Source organism: Sarcophilus harrisii, chromosome 1 (assembly GCF_902635505.1).
Source record: "Sarcophilus harrisii chromosome 1, mSarHar1.11, whole genome shotgun sequence".
NCBI lineage: Eukaryota > Metazoa > Chordata > Mammalia > Dasyuromorphia > Dasyuridae > Sarcophilus > Sarcophilus harrisii.
In genome coordinates this window covers 561349474-561367420 of record NC_045426.1, presented here as the reverse complement: position 1 = coordinate 561367420, position 17947 = coordinate 561349474, and the positions used below count along the sequence as shown (strand labels likewise).

Sequence of the window (17947 nt, the reverse complement as noted above, 5' to 3'; positions counted from 1 at the left end):
CAGCTGCAGGAGTACATGAATGCATGGTAACTGATTTTTTCGTCTCTTTGTGCTGATATTAGGTGAATAAGTATGGGCCAGACAAGATTTCCAATAAAAAGGCTGGAAAAGTTCCTAAGAGGGCCAGAAACCAGACTCTATCATGAATCCGCTGGTAGCCACAACAGTGAAGGCTAGTGAAGAGATGGAAGCTGCTGAGCAACCTACTTGAGCCAGCCTGAGACTGGATTAACATGGTAATTGAGGTACTGTCAATTGGTAAGGGAGTGACTCAGCCAGTGGCTGAAGTATCTTGAGACTTTTTGAAGAGAGAAAAAGACTCCCAGACTAGAAGGTCATTACTCCATGGGAATGTTTCGTAGGAATTTTTTAAAGTTCGAGTCTAATTCTCCTTAGAATGGGAGTGGATTTGTAGAGGAAAGACTATACCTCCCAGTTTGGGAGCCCCGGATCTTTTGCTACTCTTAAATATGTATAAGTTGCCTTTTCTGATAAGATGTAAATTCCTTGAAACCAGGGATTATTTTACTTTTTATCTCTTCTTCTTGGGTTGGGTTGGTTGGGTACTTCTATCTCCAGTACCCAACAGTGCTTGATGTATACTGTAATAGGTGCTTAATAAATACTTGTTGATTGATTCCATTGTATGAGTTCTTTGCTGTCTATGAAGGCATTTGATTAGCCTCCTGTTTTCCCTCCCTTTTCTTTTCTATTTGGGATCACACAGTTCTTCACTTTTTTTTTTTGACCCTGATGAAATCCTTTACATAATGCAGAAAAATTATTTTCCTGGACAATATCTGGTTATTATGACTTGCTTCTAAATTTGCACGATGGTAACACTTTGGTTTCTTCCCAAACCAAAATAAACATAAATGCTAAATGAATAAAGTCATCCAGTGTGTCAAAATGAAAATAGAAGCATTTGTTTTTAAAGACCAAATAGCCATATCTGATATGTTTTCAAATCTACTTGAAAAATAGTTGCTTAGGGGAAGCTAGAAAATGCAGTAGATCAGAAGGACCTGAGTTCAAATACACTTAGCATAATACTTCCTGCTGTGTAACTCTAGGGCGAGTCATTTAATCCCAATTGACTCACACACAAAAAAGAAGAAAAAAGACCAAAAAAGTTGCTTATCACTCATAATTTCTTTTATTCTCTGTTCTGTTCTTATTAACTTAACTGGGTAGCTATATTAAACTCTATAAAGCATATGGTGATACCACGCTGCTAGTGAGCTAGTGAGGATGTCTGTAGTCTTCTGAACAAAGGAGATGGAGACAATAGACAAATATTTAAATAGACTGCTCCATTTCTCTGAAGTCTTATCTTCTATTTGGAACCCAGCAAAAGGCAACCAATGGTTGAACACACCTGAAATATGAGACATCAATTTCCCCAGCTGCATGTTTTCTTTCATTGATCCCATATATTGAACTCAGCAAATTTCTTGACAGAATTTGTTGCTATGGAAACCATGCATTCTGTGAACCTGCTCTAAAAACACCACCAGGACCCACCCATTGCTTTCACCCACAAATCCCCGGACATTTTTCACCCATGCTACTATAACCTCTTTCTGACTGGATTTCTAATCCTTTCCCTCTTTGCACTCCAAAAATTTTATACTCTGTAACTGATGCTATTTTCCAGTGGCTGCTGTTGTCAGAGAGCCACTCTGCTCTCCATGGTGGCTTTTCATTGCCTTCAGGATCATTCAGAAACTTTGCACTGCTCCCTTCAAAGCTCCTCACCCTTCCTCTGTTCCTGTGGGTTCATTCCTTATTCCTTTCCAGCATCATTCCAGCAAGGCTGGATTGCTTATATCACTGCTACCTTAACATATAATCCTCTCACCTTTCACTGCCCAGCCTTTGCTCATGTTGCTCCCCCATATCCATCAAACAACTCTCCCTGATTCTGCTAATTGGGTGGTTGCCTTGGGAGCGAGCTAAAATGGAAAATGCACTAGACCCAGATTCTGGAGACCCGAGTTCACACACCAGCTTTGACTTAGTGTGTGACCTTGAGCAAGCCACATACCATGTGTGAGCCTCAATTGTCTCATCTTCAAAATGGGAATAATACCCTCTTTACTACTTATTTCAAAGGACTTGTGTGAGCAATTTTTTTGAAAACCTTAAATGATTATAGAAATGGGAGCTATTATTATCTCTGTCATTTGACTGTAAGCATTCTTTATGGCATCTCTCTCTCTCTCTCTCTCTCTCTCTCTCTCTTTCTCTGTTTCTTTCTCTCTCTGTCTCTTTCTATTTCTCTGTCTCTCTCTGACTCTATCTGTCTGTCTGCCTCTCTCTCTGTTTCTCTTCCCCCCTCTCTTTATATGTATGTATACTAGAAGAACCAGAACACTACTGGGCACCATGGGCATGCAATGAATACTTGTTGATTAAATGGAGGCCATACACTCTCAATATTTTGCCACCAACAGCTGGCAGTGTCAGTTGGCACTCCATAGCCTCTCTGGGAGTCCACTTTGTACCATTAAATAACACAGTAGCCTTTAGGAATGAGAAAATGTTTACTGAGCAAGTAGAATGAAGGAGGTCATTTAATAAAAAATGAAAAGAAAGGAGAACCTTTGTAGCTTTAAGTAGTGGTTTGTAGCTGGTTATGAAACTTTATATATTTGAACTTTAGTTCCCCTCCACAGTAAAAGACACAATTTTTCAATTCTTGTTTTCTTATATTAGAAAGGAGTTTGAAACTTTAAAAAATATTATTTTAGGACAGTTAGGTGATATAGTGGATAGAGCACCAGTCCTGAAGTCAGGAGGACCTGAGTTCAAATGTGACCTCAGACACTTAATACTTCTAGCTGTGTGACTCTGGGTAAGTCACTTAATCCCAATTGCCTCGGGGTGAAAAAATAAATAAATAATGGGCCAGTGTCTCATTTTGGTGTGTCAAATACTAGGGACTTTCATAGGCTGTGCCAGTGAAGCAAAGATTTGTCAGGTCATCATCAAACTGAGAAAGTTTTAACCATTAGCCCAGTGACAGACTGTCCAGTGAGTGACTTAGTAGAGCAAAAAGAGATCTGTTGCCAGAAGGTGAACCCCATGATGAAAAAGTTTTTAGCCATGATATTTTATGAAAAATTGGTGGAGGATTCACATTGATGAGACATGAATATCTCAAGGAATTAAAGTAAGATTTTCAGTCTGAGCAAAGAATCCATGCATCCGCTCATCAACATTTTAAAAACAAGAAAGCAAAGAACAAACATTCCTTAAGTGTGAAGAGTGGGGGGTTCAGGTGCATGAAGCACAGGCCAGGTTAAGGCACACAAGGCACAGCCCCTAATCTGGGAAGCTGACTAGGGTGGGTCACTTAAGTCTCATTCCCATTACTTCTGTATTCAGATAGGTCAGCTTTCCTTCTATCCCTAAAACTGATGGGAAGAAGAGGAAAGACCATCAAGTTTCATTAGCCAAAAAGACTAGTTTCTGATCCACTGAGGGATTTTGTTGTTGCTGTTTAGTCATCCCAGTTGTGTCTGAGTATGTGACCCCATTCAGGGTTTCCAGATACTGGAGTTCTTTGCTATTTCCTTCTCTAGCTCATTTTACAGATGAAGAAACTCAGGCAAAAAGGGTTAAGTAACTTGCTCAGGATAGCTAATAAGTGTCTGAGGCCAGATCTGAGCTCATGAAGTTAAGTCTTCTTGACTTCAGGCCTGACACTATATACCTGCCCAACTGTAATAATGAATTCATTTGGGAAAGAGTAATGATGGATAGATACAAATATATATACACTGAAAGTATAGTGTCTGTCACATCTTTGTCTTAAATACACATTACAAGGCTCAAAAGGAACAGTATCCACTAGTGTTTTACATGCATTTTGTTAACAACTTACAAAGCTATTTATAAACACAATTAATTGTTGGTTCTTGGAGACTAAAGAATAAGCGTAAGGCATATCAGGTGAGTGGGAATGAGAAGGGGAAACAATGATATCATTTGAGAATTGAACTTTCCAGTCCTACCACTTATTCCCTCCAGCCTCAGTTTCCTCATCTATAAAATGAGATGATCTGTAAGATCTTATGGTCTTATGATGCAATCCTGGACCTTTTTCAAATCACCAGGAAAAGATGATCTCCATTAAACTCCCATTCTGAGGCAGATCAAGTATTCTACTGGTTCTATAAATATAAGTGGAACCAAGCAAATCAAGTCTGAAATCTAGGAGCTGACATAGTTATATTTGGTCACTGAAGTAATTGGTGATGATATTTACTTCTACATTTGAGTTGTTCTTCTCCCTTTCTATTCTATTTTTATTTTGTTACTTACTAACTTTTAGCATTAGTAGCACTCAGGGCTAAAGGAATTATTAATCCTGGATCCAATCTCTTCATACACCCTCCAACCACTTTGAGTGTGTGTTTGTACTGTGTGTATTTGAAAGCAAGATGTGAGAAACAGAAATAGGAAATAAACTTTATCAAGTGACAATTAGTGGTCAAGAGTTCCCTGCTGTAAAAATTCATCGTACTTAAGGAAGGAAGAATAGTTTTTCAAATATTTTTGGTAGGATGTGGGGAGCACACACTCTCTGGGAGAAAAATGGTACAGACACAGCATAGTTTTCTGGTCTGTGGGGAAGGAGTAAAGGTGGGGGGAGGTCAAGAAGCAGCTTCTGTTGATCAACCTTCCTAGCTGGTGGCCTGTTCCCCTTTCTTTTCCCCTCCCTCCCAGACTATTACTATATTTTTATTGTTGCAGAGGTTGCTCATTATATAATAAGCAAGAATCAGACTCTTGAAGAAAAACCATTTATACTCTAGCTTGCCATTATTTTCTTTTCCAGTTCATTTTTATTTAAGAACAAAATATAGAAGTGTTAATAAAGTTAAAAAAAAAAAAACTGCTCCTTTTTTTTTCCTCTAGACTCTCACTTTTAGAAAGGGGAGAGTCTCATTTTCAGCAAATAAAGTACAAGTATAACTGATATTCTCTGGAGAAGTTTTTTATTAGAGATTAAAGAATAGAATTAAATACAGTATAGAAGAAAAGAAGAGGTAAATGGGAAGGGGAAGAAGAATAAGAAGAGCAAGAAATGGATGGGATAATCTTCCCCCCCCAATCTCTATTTCTCCCTTCACTGAAGGAGGTTAAGCAGATTCAAAATGAAACAAAAATAGCAGGACAAAGAGTGAAAGTATATGCATGAATGAAATAATAAATAATAAAAAGAAATAGAAAAAGAAATAGACTCCACAAAGTTTCAAGACATCATAACAGACTCATTTACTAACTAAAAGGTCTTCCCGCCCCCCACCAAAACCTGTTTCCTTGCCATTTCTTATTCCCCTCCCATTAAATATTTGAATTCTCCTTAAAACTGTCAACAGAAAAATGCAAAAATTACTAAGAAATCCTAAGTTCTTTAAGAGCAAGAAAAATGTGTTACAGCAAAAGTGTCAAAACATGCAGCCCATAGCACTTGCCTGTGCAGTCAAATCAGATTCAAATGTAACTGGGAAATAGCAAAATAAATAAAAACACACCAGAACATAGATGATATTAATATGTAGTTTTCTAAGCCAATATGAAGCTTGCAGGGATCTTTATGTAGGGTTTAGTGGCCCTTCATTTCTCTTTGAGTTTGACACTACTACCTTATACTACTATGGGATTGTTGTTGACTATACCCTATGGCAAATAGTGGGCACTCAATAAATGTCTGTTGAATGTCTGCCACAGAGTAGACACTTAATAAATAAATATTTTATTAAATTGAATTGATATTCAATATCGATTGATATTAAACTTATCTCCAAACCACAGAACTAAATCTGGCCTATTTAGCCCTCTTTCCCTTACCCCAAAAAGAATATTATTGCTTGGAAAGAGTGAAATGAATACTTACGACCAGTAGAGAAGCATCAGAAGAAAAGGACAGATGATGAGAGCCTGGAGGACTTGCCAGTCCCTGCAGAGGGCTGCCAAGCCTGGCATGAGGAACTGTCCTGCCATTGCTATGAAGCTTGCCACCATTGTGATCATGAACCGATGTCCAGGAGGACAAAGTTCTATTCCTGAATGAAAAGGGAAAAAAAAGAGGACATGAGCAAAACACTCTCGATATTAACAGGAGATAGACAATAAAAAATGATGACCTAACATTTTAATTCATTAAGTCAAGATGCATGACCTCATTGGAGCTCCTGGTGAAGACATTCTCTTGGGGTAAAGAAATTCCCTTGCCTAATGCAGATTGGCAATGGTTCTACAACTTATTATCTTAGAGTAGGGAGTTCTTAACCTGTGTGTGTGTGTGTGTGTGTGTGTGTGTGTGTGTCTATGATGGACCTCTATGGGAATCTGGCAAAGTATTATGAACCCCTTCTCAAAATACATAAATAATAAAATAGGATAAAATAAATTACATTGAAATAAAGTTATCAAAATATTTTTAAATTGAAAAGGTTTCGGGCTAATAAATAACATCTCACACTGATAGGTTGAGAAACAGGTAAGCTGAAAAGAGATCATAATTTAGAGAAGTTAACTGACATAGCTATTAAGAGACAGATATAAATTGAATCCAAGTATATTGATGTCAAATTCAATATTCTTTGACCCTTCCCCAGCTCCAATAATTAGCTATACTTACATATATTTTAATCAAATGATACCTCTAATAGACCTATAATAAAAAAATAAATAGATCCTATAAAGGCTAGGTCAAGATGTCATAATAGACTCATCTAGAAACTAAAGAGAACCAAGAGAAAGGAAAAGGCCCAATGTGTACAAAAATATTTGTAGCAGATCTTTTTGTCTTGATAAGGAACTGGAATCTAAAGAGGTACTTATCAATTGAAAAATAGCTAAACAAATTATGATATATGAATATTATAGAACATTATAATTCCATGAGAAATGATAAAAAGGTCCATTTCAGAGAAATTGGGGAGATCTATGAACTGATGCAGAATGAAGTAAATGAAACTCAAACAATTTATATGACAATAATAACACTTACAAAGACACACAACTTTGAATGAAATAAGAACTTTGATCAATGAAGTGACCAACCATGATTCCAATAATCAAATATTCTACCCACTTTTTCAAAGAGGTGATGAATTTAGGGTGTGGACTGTGATATGTGTTTTTCTAAGTTTGTTTGGTATGGACAGTGTGGGAATTTGTTTTGCTTTAGTGCACATATTTGTTACTAGTATTTTTTTGTCTTTTTTCTTTTTCAATGGGGAAAAGGCAGAAGAAAGAGAAATAAATTTTTGATTGAAAAAATTATTTAGTAATCAAGTATTTGACAACTTGGAGCTTGGAGCTTGGAGACCCAAGGACTCCAGCTTCTGAGATAAGACCTCATTATTTGACAAAAATTGCTGGGAAAATAGTATGGCAGAAACTAGCCACTGATTACCATCTAACACTCTATACCAAGATAAGATCAAAATGATAAAATAGAGAGATACTATGAGCAAATTAGTAGAACAAGAGATAGCTTAAGTCTCAAATCTGTGGAAAAGGAAGGAATTTATGGCTAAAGAAGAACTAGAGAATAAGTTTGATTACATTAAATTAAAAAGTTTTTGCACAAACAAAACCAACGCAGCCAAGATTAGAAAGAAAGTGAAAAGCTGAGAAATTTTTTTTACAATCAGTGTTTCTGATAAAGGTTTCATTTCTAATATATGTAGAGAATTTATTCAAATTTATAAGGTTATAAGCCATTCCCCAAATGATAAAGGATGAAAGAATATAAACAATTTTCAGATGAAGAAATTAAAGTCATTTTTAGTTATATGAAAAAATGCTCTAAATCACTATTGATTAGAAAAATTAAGACAATTCTGAGGAACTACTTCACACTTTTCAGATTGGCTAAGATGACAGGGAAAGACAATGGTAAATGTTGGAGAGGATGTGGGAAAACTGAGATACTAATGCATTGTTGGTGGAGTTGTGAATTCATCTCACCATTCTGGAAAGCAATTTGGACCTATACCCAATGGGCAATAAAACGGTGCATATTCTTTGACCCAGCAGTGCCATTACTGGGTCTGTATCCCAAAGAAATGAGAAAGGAGGAAAAAGGACCCACATGTACAAAAATGTTTTTAGCAGCCCTTTTTATAGTGAAAAGAAACTGGAAACTGAGTGGATGCCCATCAGTTAGAAAATGGTTATGGCATATAAATATAATGGAATATTATTGTTCTATAAGAAATAATCAGCAGGCAGATTTCGGAAAAACCTGAAAAGAATTATATGAACTGATGCTAAGTAAAACGAGAATGACCAGGAAAACATTGTACACAGCAATGACAAGATTATGTAATGATCAAATGTGACAGATTTTGTTCTCAGCAATTCAGTGACCCAAAATAATTCTAAAATCTTTGAATTGAAAATGCCATCTGCATCCAGAGAGAGAACTATGTATACTGAATGTGGATCAAAGCATAGTATTTTCACCTTTTTTGTTCTTGTTCTTATTTGCTTATTTTTCTTTTCTTTCTCATAATTTTCCCCTTTTGATTTGATTTTTCTTATGTAGCAGGATGAATATGGAAATATATTTAGAAGAATTATACATGTTTAACCTATACCAGATTTCTTGCTGTCTTGGGGAAAGGAAAGGGGAGAAGAGAGGGAGGAAAATTTGAAACACAAGGTTTTGCAAGGGTGAATGTTGAAAATTATCTTTGCATGTATTTGGAAAAATCAAATAGTAATAAAAAAGAAAATTATTATTTCAAAAAAAGAAAACACCCTGTCTTTTTTATTATTATTATTATTATAGCTCTTTATTTAGAAGTTATATGCATGGGTAATTTTATAGCATTGACAATTGCAAACCTTTTGTTCCAATTTTTCCCCTCCTTCCCCTCACCCCCTCCCCCAGATGGCAGGTTGACCAATACATAAAACACCCTCTCTTAAGGAGAGGCCAGGACAATAAACAGTCAGGCGATCATCTGGGATTGTTCTTGTAGTCAGGGAGACCTGAGTTCACATCAGCTCTTAACCAATTACTAGCCATGTAACCTTGAGCAACTCATTTAACCTTTGTCTGCTTCAATTGCCTCACTTGTAAAATGGGAACAATAATTGCACCTGCCTCACAGGGTTGTTATGAGGGTTAAATGATATCAATATTTGTGAAGTACTTAGCATAGTGCTCTGTATATAGTAGGTGCTCAATAAATGCTTATTTTCCCCCCTCCTTCTTCTAAGTGCTGGAAATATAAAAAAGGATAAGAAGCTGTCTTTGCCATCAAGGAGTATATGTTCTAAAGGGGAAAACAGCCTAGAAATAACTAGATACTTACAATTTATATACAAGATAGAACGCAATTAGTAATTACTTAAAATACATGACTCCACCAGGGTACTGCTCAGACAATGAGTATCTAACATGGGATCTGAACCTGGGTTTATTAAGTCTACAGGCCAACCTCCTACCTGCTAGACCACATTTCCTAAATAAAATAGCCCTCTATAATTAACCAGGCTTTTTACAATTTTTTCATTTGTTATTCTCTCCAACAATCCATGATAGAGTATCATTATTAGTGTACCCGTTTTATAGGAAAAGTGATTTATGCAAAACAAAACCACTAAGAAATGTTGATCCTCTTAAATCAGAATTTGCTTGTTCCATGCATTTTTATTTCCTCTGGTCTTGATATGCTATTGAGTTTCTTTCCATGAGGTATTTTTTCTGCCCTTGGCAGGGTCCTCGGTAATTCACGCACTTCTTTGTCCAAAATATTTCCTAAAACCTAATTCTGTAATCCCATAAACTGATGCTTTCTGAGTTACTTCTGGTTTATGATGCTACCCTAAAGATTCCCCTCAATTTGGGAACTCTTCCCAAATCTTCTCCCACATCCATTCTGCATCTCCTGTCTCCTATTCTGTTGCTTTACATTCTTTCTGACAGCAGTTTCTGCTCCCAAATGATGAATTAAACATTCACTCTGTGTAATCAAGTTCACTAAAATGGTATCTTTTAATAAATGAATCATTAAAAACAGAACAATAAAATAGATGTGAATCCACCAGCAATCTAATAGTGATGTTTATTCTATTGGGGTTCTATTGACAATATTATTCTCATTTTTCCTGATGTTTGTATAAAATTATTCTTCTAATTTAATGTATAAATCTAACAGCTAATGTAAAATATAACTATTGATCATAAAAGTTTAGCATCATCATCATCATCATAGCGATATTACTTTCAAGTCTGAAAAGCACTTTTACCTATGCTTTTTCATTAAACCTCACTATAACTCTGGGAAGTAAGGATTATTGTTATCCTTATTTACAGAACAGGAAACTGAGACAGAGAGATTACTGCCCAGGTGCAAGACTATCCACTGGACCACCTGGGTATCTAAGAGTGAAGAGAATATGACTTGGTAAACCTGCTCCTGTTATTGTTCAATCATTTTTCAGTCATGTCTAACTCTTCATGACTCCTTTTGGGGTTTTCTTGGTAAAGACACTAGAGTGATTTGCTATTTCCTTTTCTAGCTTGTTTTACAAATGAGGAAACTGAGGCAAACAGAGTTAATTAAGCTCAGTGTCACACAACTACTAAGTATCTGGGGTCAGATTTGAACTCAGGGAGAAGAGTCTTTCTGACTCCAGGTGTCTGTAGGGCCCACCAAATTCAAGAATCAGAAGATCTCATGGTTGGTGGGGACTTTACTGACATTTAGTTCAATTTATACCTATAATGGCTACCCCCCTCCAATAAGTGTTCATCTGAACATTGCTTATAGCTCTTTAGTGAAGGCAAACCCACTATCCCTCCTGAAAGACCCTCCACCACCATGTTTGACAGCTCTGACTGTTAGGAAGTTTTGCCTGGCACAGAGCTAGAATTTACCTCTCTCCAATGGCATCCACTGTTTCTAGTTCTGTCCTCTGGGACTAAGCAGAATATCTTGAATTCTTCACTCCTTGACAGCCCTTCAAATAATTAAAGTCAGCCACATAAGCTTCCTAAGACTTCTCCAGGATAAATAGACCAGTAACTTCAAGTTTTATTTACTTGCTTGCTGTCTTCCCTTACCATATATCCCACAGCTGTCTTTATTCTTTTTAAAACTTGGTGGAAATGATTTTAAAACAAAAAATAAAATGTAGGTGGATTCTATAATAGGAAAAATGTCTGTCTTTCCTCTCTGTAGCCAAATAGATGATGGACTTTATTGGTACTTCTTTGGCTACAAAAGTCTGCCTTTGCAGAGAGAGTAGGGTGATAAAGTGAAATAGGGGGAAGAGAAAATGAAGGAGAGACCTCAAAAACCTACTCTAACAGGTAATGGGCATTGTGCCAGGCAATACAAATGCCAACTCATCGGTAAACAATCAAAATATTCATTACTGTAAGCCCCAAACAAACTGCTCATCACCATAACCTGGAGGAGAAAAACTTAACCTCTTAGACTATAGCTTATAAAAAGCCATTTACTATTTAATTAGGAAAACAGGATTAAACACCAAGTTCCCAGCCTACTTATATGGCCTATTACTTCCTCTAGATGAGGAGAGGTTCATTTCACAGATTTTTTTTTTTTTTCTGAGAGAAGAGAAAGTTATCACCTAGGCCTAGCATGTTTGCTCTTAAAAATAATAAAGAGACTTAGGTCTTTAAAAAAAAAAAAAAAAAGGCAAGTAGCAGTTGGTTGCTCTAGTTTTCACTTATTAAGCACAAGCAGTAGATTTGCTGCTATGGAAACAAGAAATCTGCATTAGCTCAGTGTAAGTTCAGTGTTCCAGAGGCTCAGCTTATAGTAAAATCAGATATGAAAATTTAGCACTTGGACACCCAAGTAACCTTTCCTATGAAATCAGAAAGATAATGTCAAAATAATATAATAGCTCCATTTCACAACACACACTTTGTATTACTAATAGCTTCTGTCTTCCCTCCTCCCCTCCTCATTTCTACTACCTTATTTTAGAGACACAAAAATGAAAAAATTGGAACCACAGTTCCTTCCCCTCTTTTTTGGGACATATGGGATTTTGGGATCCTCAACATTAAAGTAATATTGGTCACATAAAGGATCTCAGTGTATTTTCTGAAACAAGTATCTAGATAGGTTCCACCCTCATTTGTGAATGTTTAAGTTTAAAAGTATCTGGGTATCCCTGCAATGTCTGATTTATAACCTAAGCTGAGTAAATGCTGAATGAACAAATCAAGTGAAACTATAAAAACGAATCTAAAAATACAAGGTCCTGTGAATCCCCTGAAGTGGTTCCATATTTTTGAATTTGCACTGTTATAATTATGTTAAAATATTCAATTTGTTCCAGAACAATGGAAATGCACAGTGCAATTGCATTAATGGATACCTAGCTATACCAAGAGAAGAATATTATTTCATTGGGTCATGAAGTCAGTTCAGTTCAATAAATATAAAATAGACATTGCCTTCATAGCCTGAAGTTTCTGATGGGTTAATTAAAAAATTCAAGTATGGTCAATTAGTATATAGAATAATAGACAGTGAGACCTGGAAAAGTGAGATCTAAGATCATCAAAATCAATCTCTTCCTTTAATAGGGGACTAAGTAAATTAAGTGAATTTTTCAAGATTGTAGGCTGGTGGCTAAACTAGAACCATTGTGGATTCTTCATTCCTGGTCCAAAAGATTATTAACGATACCCCATACTAACCCTTCCTTTAGATGTTGATAAAATAAATAGGGGCAGCTAGGCACAGTGGAGAGAGTGCTGGGTCTTTAATCAGGAAAATTCCTTACTTCCCGAGTTCAAATTTTCAGACTCTTGGCAAGTCATTTAACCCTATTTGCCTCAGTTTCCTCATCAGTAAAATGAGCTGGAGAAGGAACTGGCAAAACACCATAGTGTTTTTACCAAGAATTTAAATTTAAATTTAAATAGGGTCACAAAGAATCGAACATGACTGAAAAAGACTGAACAACAACAATAAAAAGTAGATTTTTGAGAAGAATGAACAAGGAGGAATAAAAAAATAAATCTATGGGATTTGTAGGTCTTTCCTGGCATTAGGACTTATTAGGAGATGTTACTGAATCTTACCCAACAAAGTATATGCTATGGGCTAAAAAGTGTTATCCCAGCCTGATAGGCTTTATTGGCAAAGTCATAGATAAGTGTAGTCAATTTTAATTGAATCTCAGAGTCTGTCCTCTACTACAAGGATCAATAGGCAGGAGAATTTGTCCTAAAAAAGAAGAGGGCAGCTAGGTGGTGCAGTGGACAGAGCACCATTCCTGGAGTCAGGAGGACCTGAGTTCAAATCCGGTCTCAGACATTTAACACTTCCTAACTGTGTGACCCTGGGCAAGTCACTAATCCCAATTGCTTCAGAAAAAAAAAAATCCATAAAGTTTCTAAATCTAGCTGTTCTATCGAGAGGGGTCATTACCAGAGCAAAGATTCCCTTGTACCCAATTTGATCTGAATAGAGGCTAGTGAATGGATTTCTATCATAATTTTAAGTACTTTTTAGAGTAAATGTCCAGAATTGGAAGCCAACCTTTCTGGACTGATTACTATTCTGTGGAGTTTGATTTCCCTGTTGCATGAGCACTCTTGTTAGTGCAGTGAATGACAAGTTGACACTAAGTTCATTATTATGTCCTCTGTCCAATCTCAGATTCACCATTTCAAGCACATGCTTTCATCTTCCAATCACTCTAGTGTCAAGTTTGACACTTTGATTGTTCAGGAAGAACCAATGGATTTCCCACGCTGATTTTGATATATTGTAGTATTCAGCTTTTCTTATCCTTTGAAACAAGCCCAATTTTAACTTTTTTCCTTCTTTTTATTTCAATTATTTTAAGTTCTCATGTCATTCATCCTTTTAAAAAATTAGACCTGAAGAAATACAAAGGAATACCAACAACAAAAAGAATTTTCATTTGCTATAATTACATGAATTTTAATATCATATGATGGCTTTGAGATTATTTTTTAAAGCTAGATGCTCTTTAGAGATAAGTACAGAAATTATTGAAGGGCAGGAGAATTATACAGCATTTAATTAAAACTTAATATAGGGTGTTTAAGCTGCAAATAAGAATGGAGCAATGCCCAGACCAATCCAACTGCAGAAATAGAAGGAATGATATTCTCCCAATTATATCCCAAATGGGCAGCCAGGGAAAGAAACTATGAAGCTTCAAGCTAGAATGTGAACTGGTGAGTATCTGTGGAGAGCTTTTTACTAGCTAAGGCAGGTTTGATTATCATAAAATTTTAAAATTTCACAAATATCCTGAAAAAAAAACTATATTTCCCTTATCAATTTCTATTCTTTAGGTGATAAGGGAGAAAACTAAGGAAAAGACAAACACAAAAAATCTGAAGCACACAGTTTACAAAAGTAAGATTTGGAGTCAATGTATTCCAAAGTATATCAGCCAAGGTTTCAGGTCAGAGGTTACAGTCTGAAATACACAAAGTTAAAAATTGCATGGATGCCCCCTTTATTTTTGTCTTTCTCTGTTCTCTCAATTAATGCTTGACCAACTAGAGATAATACCAAACTTATTAGAATGCAAATGAGACAAGCTTTATAAAAAGTGAGGTCTTCAACTAACTATATTTAAATTGGGTCAAATTTCTCCAGCTTCATCTATATAGATTTATTTAAAACTCTCTGGGAAAGAGGAAAGTAGCACTAGGGAAAGGGAAACCTAGCCTCACTTCTCTGCTTCCACACTTTAGAAATTAAATTGAAGGAGCCTAGAGTTGTCCCATGGTAGAAAACAAACAAATCTAAGATCTCTCCTAGAATTAGGATATTGCTAGTTCCATAAGAGAATTTGTGCAATACAGAAATACACTCTTGTCTGCTATCAATTAAAGCTTGATCATTAACATGTGATTATATGCTTTGATGCCAGTTCAAAAAAAGGCTCTCCAAAGCCATCCTATCAAAGGAGCCTAGTTTTAAATAGGAAGAGCTGTTTAAATACATGGTTTGAGGCTACTCTGAATCACTAGAGCCATAGAAGGAAGGAAATATGGTGGCTAGAGTAGGTCACTTCACCAGAGCAGAACAGCACGTGGAGCCAGCCTCCTGCCACTTGCATAATGTTTCTAAATTCAGATAACTGGTGGAAGAGCATATCTGCTAATGGAGATCAGGAAAAAAACAAAGCACAGTGATATGAGACAAAGCAAACAACTTCTCCGGGTAATGGGGTTGAAGGTTTGGGCAATGCAACTGGAAAACAAACAAAGTTCATTTTGTAAAGGGGGGAGGGAATAAGCATTTATTTATGTATTAAGTAATTTGCTAAGTGATTTTTTTTCTTTTTTTCCACAAATACTAACTCATTTGCTCCTTACAACAACCCCATGAAAAAGTGCTATTATTATAACAATTTCACAGTTGAAAAATCTGAGGTTAAGTGATTTGCCCAGGATCACACAGCTGTGCTTTAAACTGAAGACTTCCTGACTTCAGGCCCAGAATTCTATTCACTGAAGCACCAGCTGCCTTGGACAATGGGTAAGATTTAAAATTCATCCAGAATCATCAATTTGGAGCTTGAAGGGACCTTAGAGGTCACTGATTTTAATCCTCTTATTTTAATGGTATTTTATTTTTCCAAATATATGCAAAGATAGCTTTCAACATTCACTTTTGCAAAATCCTGTGTTTCAAATTTTTCTCCCTTTTCTCCCTCCCCCAAGACATCAAGTAATCCAATATAGGTTAAATATATGTAGTTCTAACATATTCCCATTTTTATCATGCTGTGCAAAAAAAAAAAAAAAAAAAAAAAAAATCAGATCAAAAGGGAAAAAACACAAAGAAAGGAAAAAAAAACAGCAAACAAACAATAACAACAAAAAGTGGAAATACTATGCTGTGATCCACATTTAGTCTTCATAGTTCTCTCTCTCAATATGGATGACACTTTCCATCACAAGTCTATTAGAATTGCTTTTAATCACCTCATTGTTGAAAAGAGCCCCGTCTATCACAGTTGATCCTCACATAATTTTGTGGTAGTCTGAAACACAAGTCTATGCAAGAATCAAGGTCAAATTATCCATGCATATGTTTTGAAAATAAAAATGTTCTCTTGGTTCTACTCACTTCACTCAGCATCAGTTCATGTAAGTCTCTCCAGGCCTTTCTGAAATCATCTTGGTTCATCAATTCTTATAGAACAACAGTATCGCCTTATATTCATATACAAAACTTATTCAGCCATTCCTCAATTGATGGACATGCACTCAATTACCAATTCCTTACCACTACAAAAAAGAGCTGCTATAAACATTTTTGCACATGGGGGTCCCTTTATTTTTACGGATGAGAAAACTGAAGCTCAGAGATTTTAAATGATTTATCCAAGGTCATTCGCTATTAGAACTTCCTTATAGACTAAGGAGTTAAAATATTACAAAAGCATCCTTAACCACATAAAGCACAGTCTATCCGAGCAGATTTTAGGGCTATCAGCAGCAGCAGCAATCAGTAAATTTACTGCTCAAAGGTCCTTAGGTAACTTCCAAATTGTTGCTTAGGGATCTCTCTCTAACAAATACATTTGTTAGAAAGACCAAGGGGAAAAAGATTCAGATTTCTTCTTTAGCTTTAGCTGACAGAGCTCTTCTCCAGTACTGAGAATTTGGTTCCACTCCTCATCTCCCATTTCTCCCTATCTGTTAATGACCTTGATAGTATAGGTTTTGAAACTGTTTATTTAATCTGATTGTTTCTGATGTATATGTATATATGAAAATAAACAACATAAATAAAATAGCAAAATAAACGACAGAAAAAATATCCTTCAGGAAGCCTAAAGCTTCTCTTCTTCTGCCATCCTCCAAACCTTAAAAATGCCATGACTTTCTTTCTGGGGCTACCTTAGAGCTACAAGAGCTACAAGATGACTCCATAGATACTTTGAGAGTTGCTGTGGCTGAAAAAACCCATTCTCCTCGCCAACCTGGCTGGCAAAGGACCTCTCTGACTGGTCCTCGGATGAGAGATTAACAATCCATCATGGGACCATTCCTTGAAGCCTTTCAAGCTTGGTAGAAGCTGGCAGCTTCTCCTCTCCTGGCAGAGTCTTCAAGAAGGCAGGTCACCTTTATTTCATGAAGAGGCAGAGAGAGGAGGCAAATTAACAAAATAAAAACAGTTCTCAAGTTTGGGGAGTGGGAAGTAACACATTTTCTATATCACCAGAGTCTTATCTACTCCCATATAAGCCTACAAGGATTTAAAAAAATCCGATTAAGGTTTCCAGCATAATAACTGGGATCTTAAAAAAATTAACAACCATGGAAGTGATTCCCAGTGGATTTAATATGTAATGCTGGAGAAAAATATGAAATGCTGGGATTTTTACATGAATTTGAGAAGAACTTAAATGTTAGACACTTGTAAAGGACCTCATAGAATTGGGGCGGGACTAAGAAGTCAAAGCAATTAGTCATGTTTTTGCAGAAGTGGATCTCAAGTTATTGTTTTTTAGGCAATTTACAAGTGTTTCAGACTTTCACAAATGATTGCATTTTAGAAAAAGATAACAAAAATACTTCAATCCAGTAAGAAATCCCCTGTAAAGTCATTGCTAAACATATAGCAATCCTGCACAAGGACAATTAATGCTAAACTCTGGCTCCAATTCTGAGAAATGTGTGATGAGAAGGGGTTACAGCAGAGCAGGTGAAGGAACACTTGTTCTAAGCAGCTCTCTCTTGTCCCACTCTAGATTAATTTCTTTTAGGTTTTCCTGCTCCATGCACAATGTAACTCAAAGACAGAAGGACCAGTGATGCCAGAAATATGCATTTAGGGGAGGAAAACTAGTATGTTAATGCTAAACTGCTAAAGGACCATAGCACATCTTTCAGATATTACTATGTATTTTGCTTAGGAGAATT

At 36.1% G+C, this 17947-nt stretch overlaps 1 protein-coding gene across 2 annotated transcripts in view; it reads right to left on the bottom strand.

Annotated features, from left to right (window-relative positions):
• Window positions 1-17947, bottom strand: part of SLC22A23 (solute carrier family 22 member 23) — a 264081-nt gene that overhangs the window by 70661 nt on the left and 175473 nt on the right. For both annotated transcript variants that reach the window (XM_031946933.1, XM_031946932.1), the window contains exon 4: window positions 5909-6077. In XM_031946933.1, coding sequence (XP_031802793.1) covers window positions 5909-6077 — 169 coding nt within the window. The remainder of the gene's footprint in view (window positions 1-5908; window positions 6078-17947) is intronic.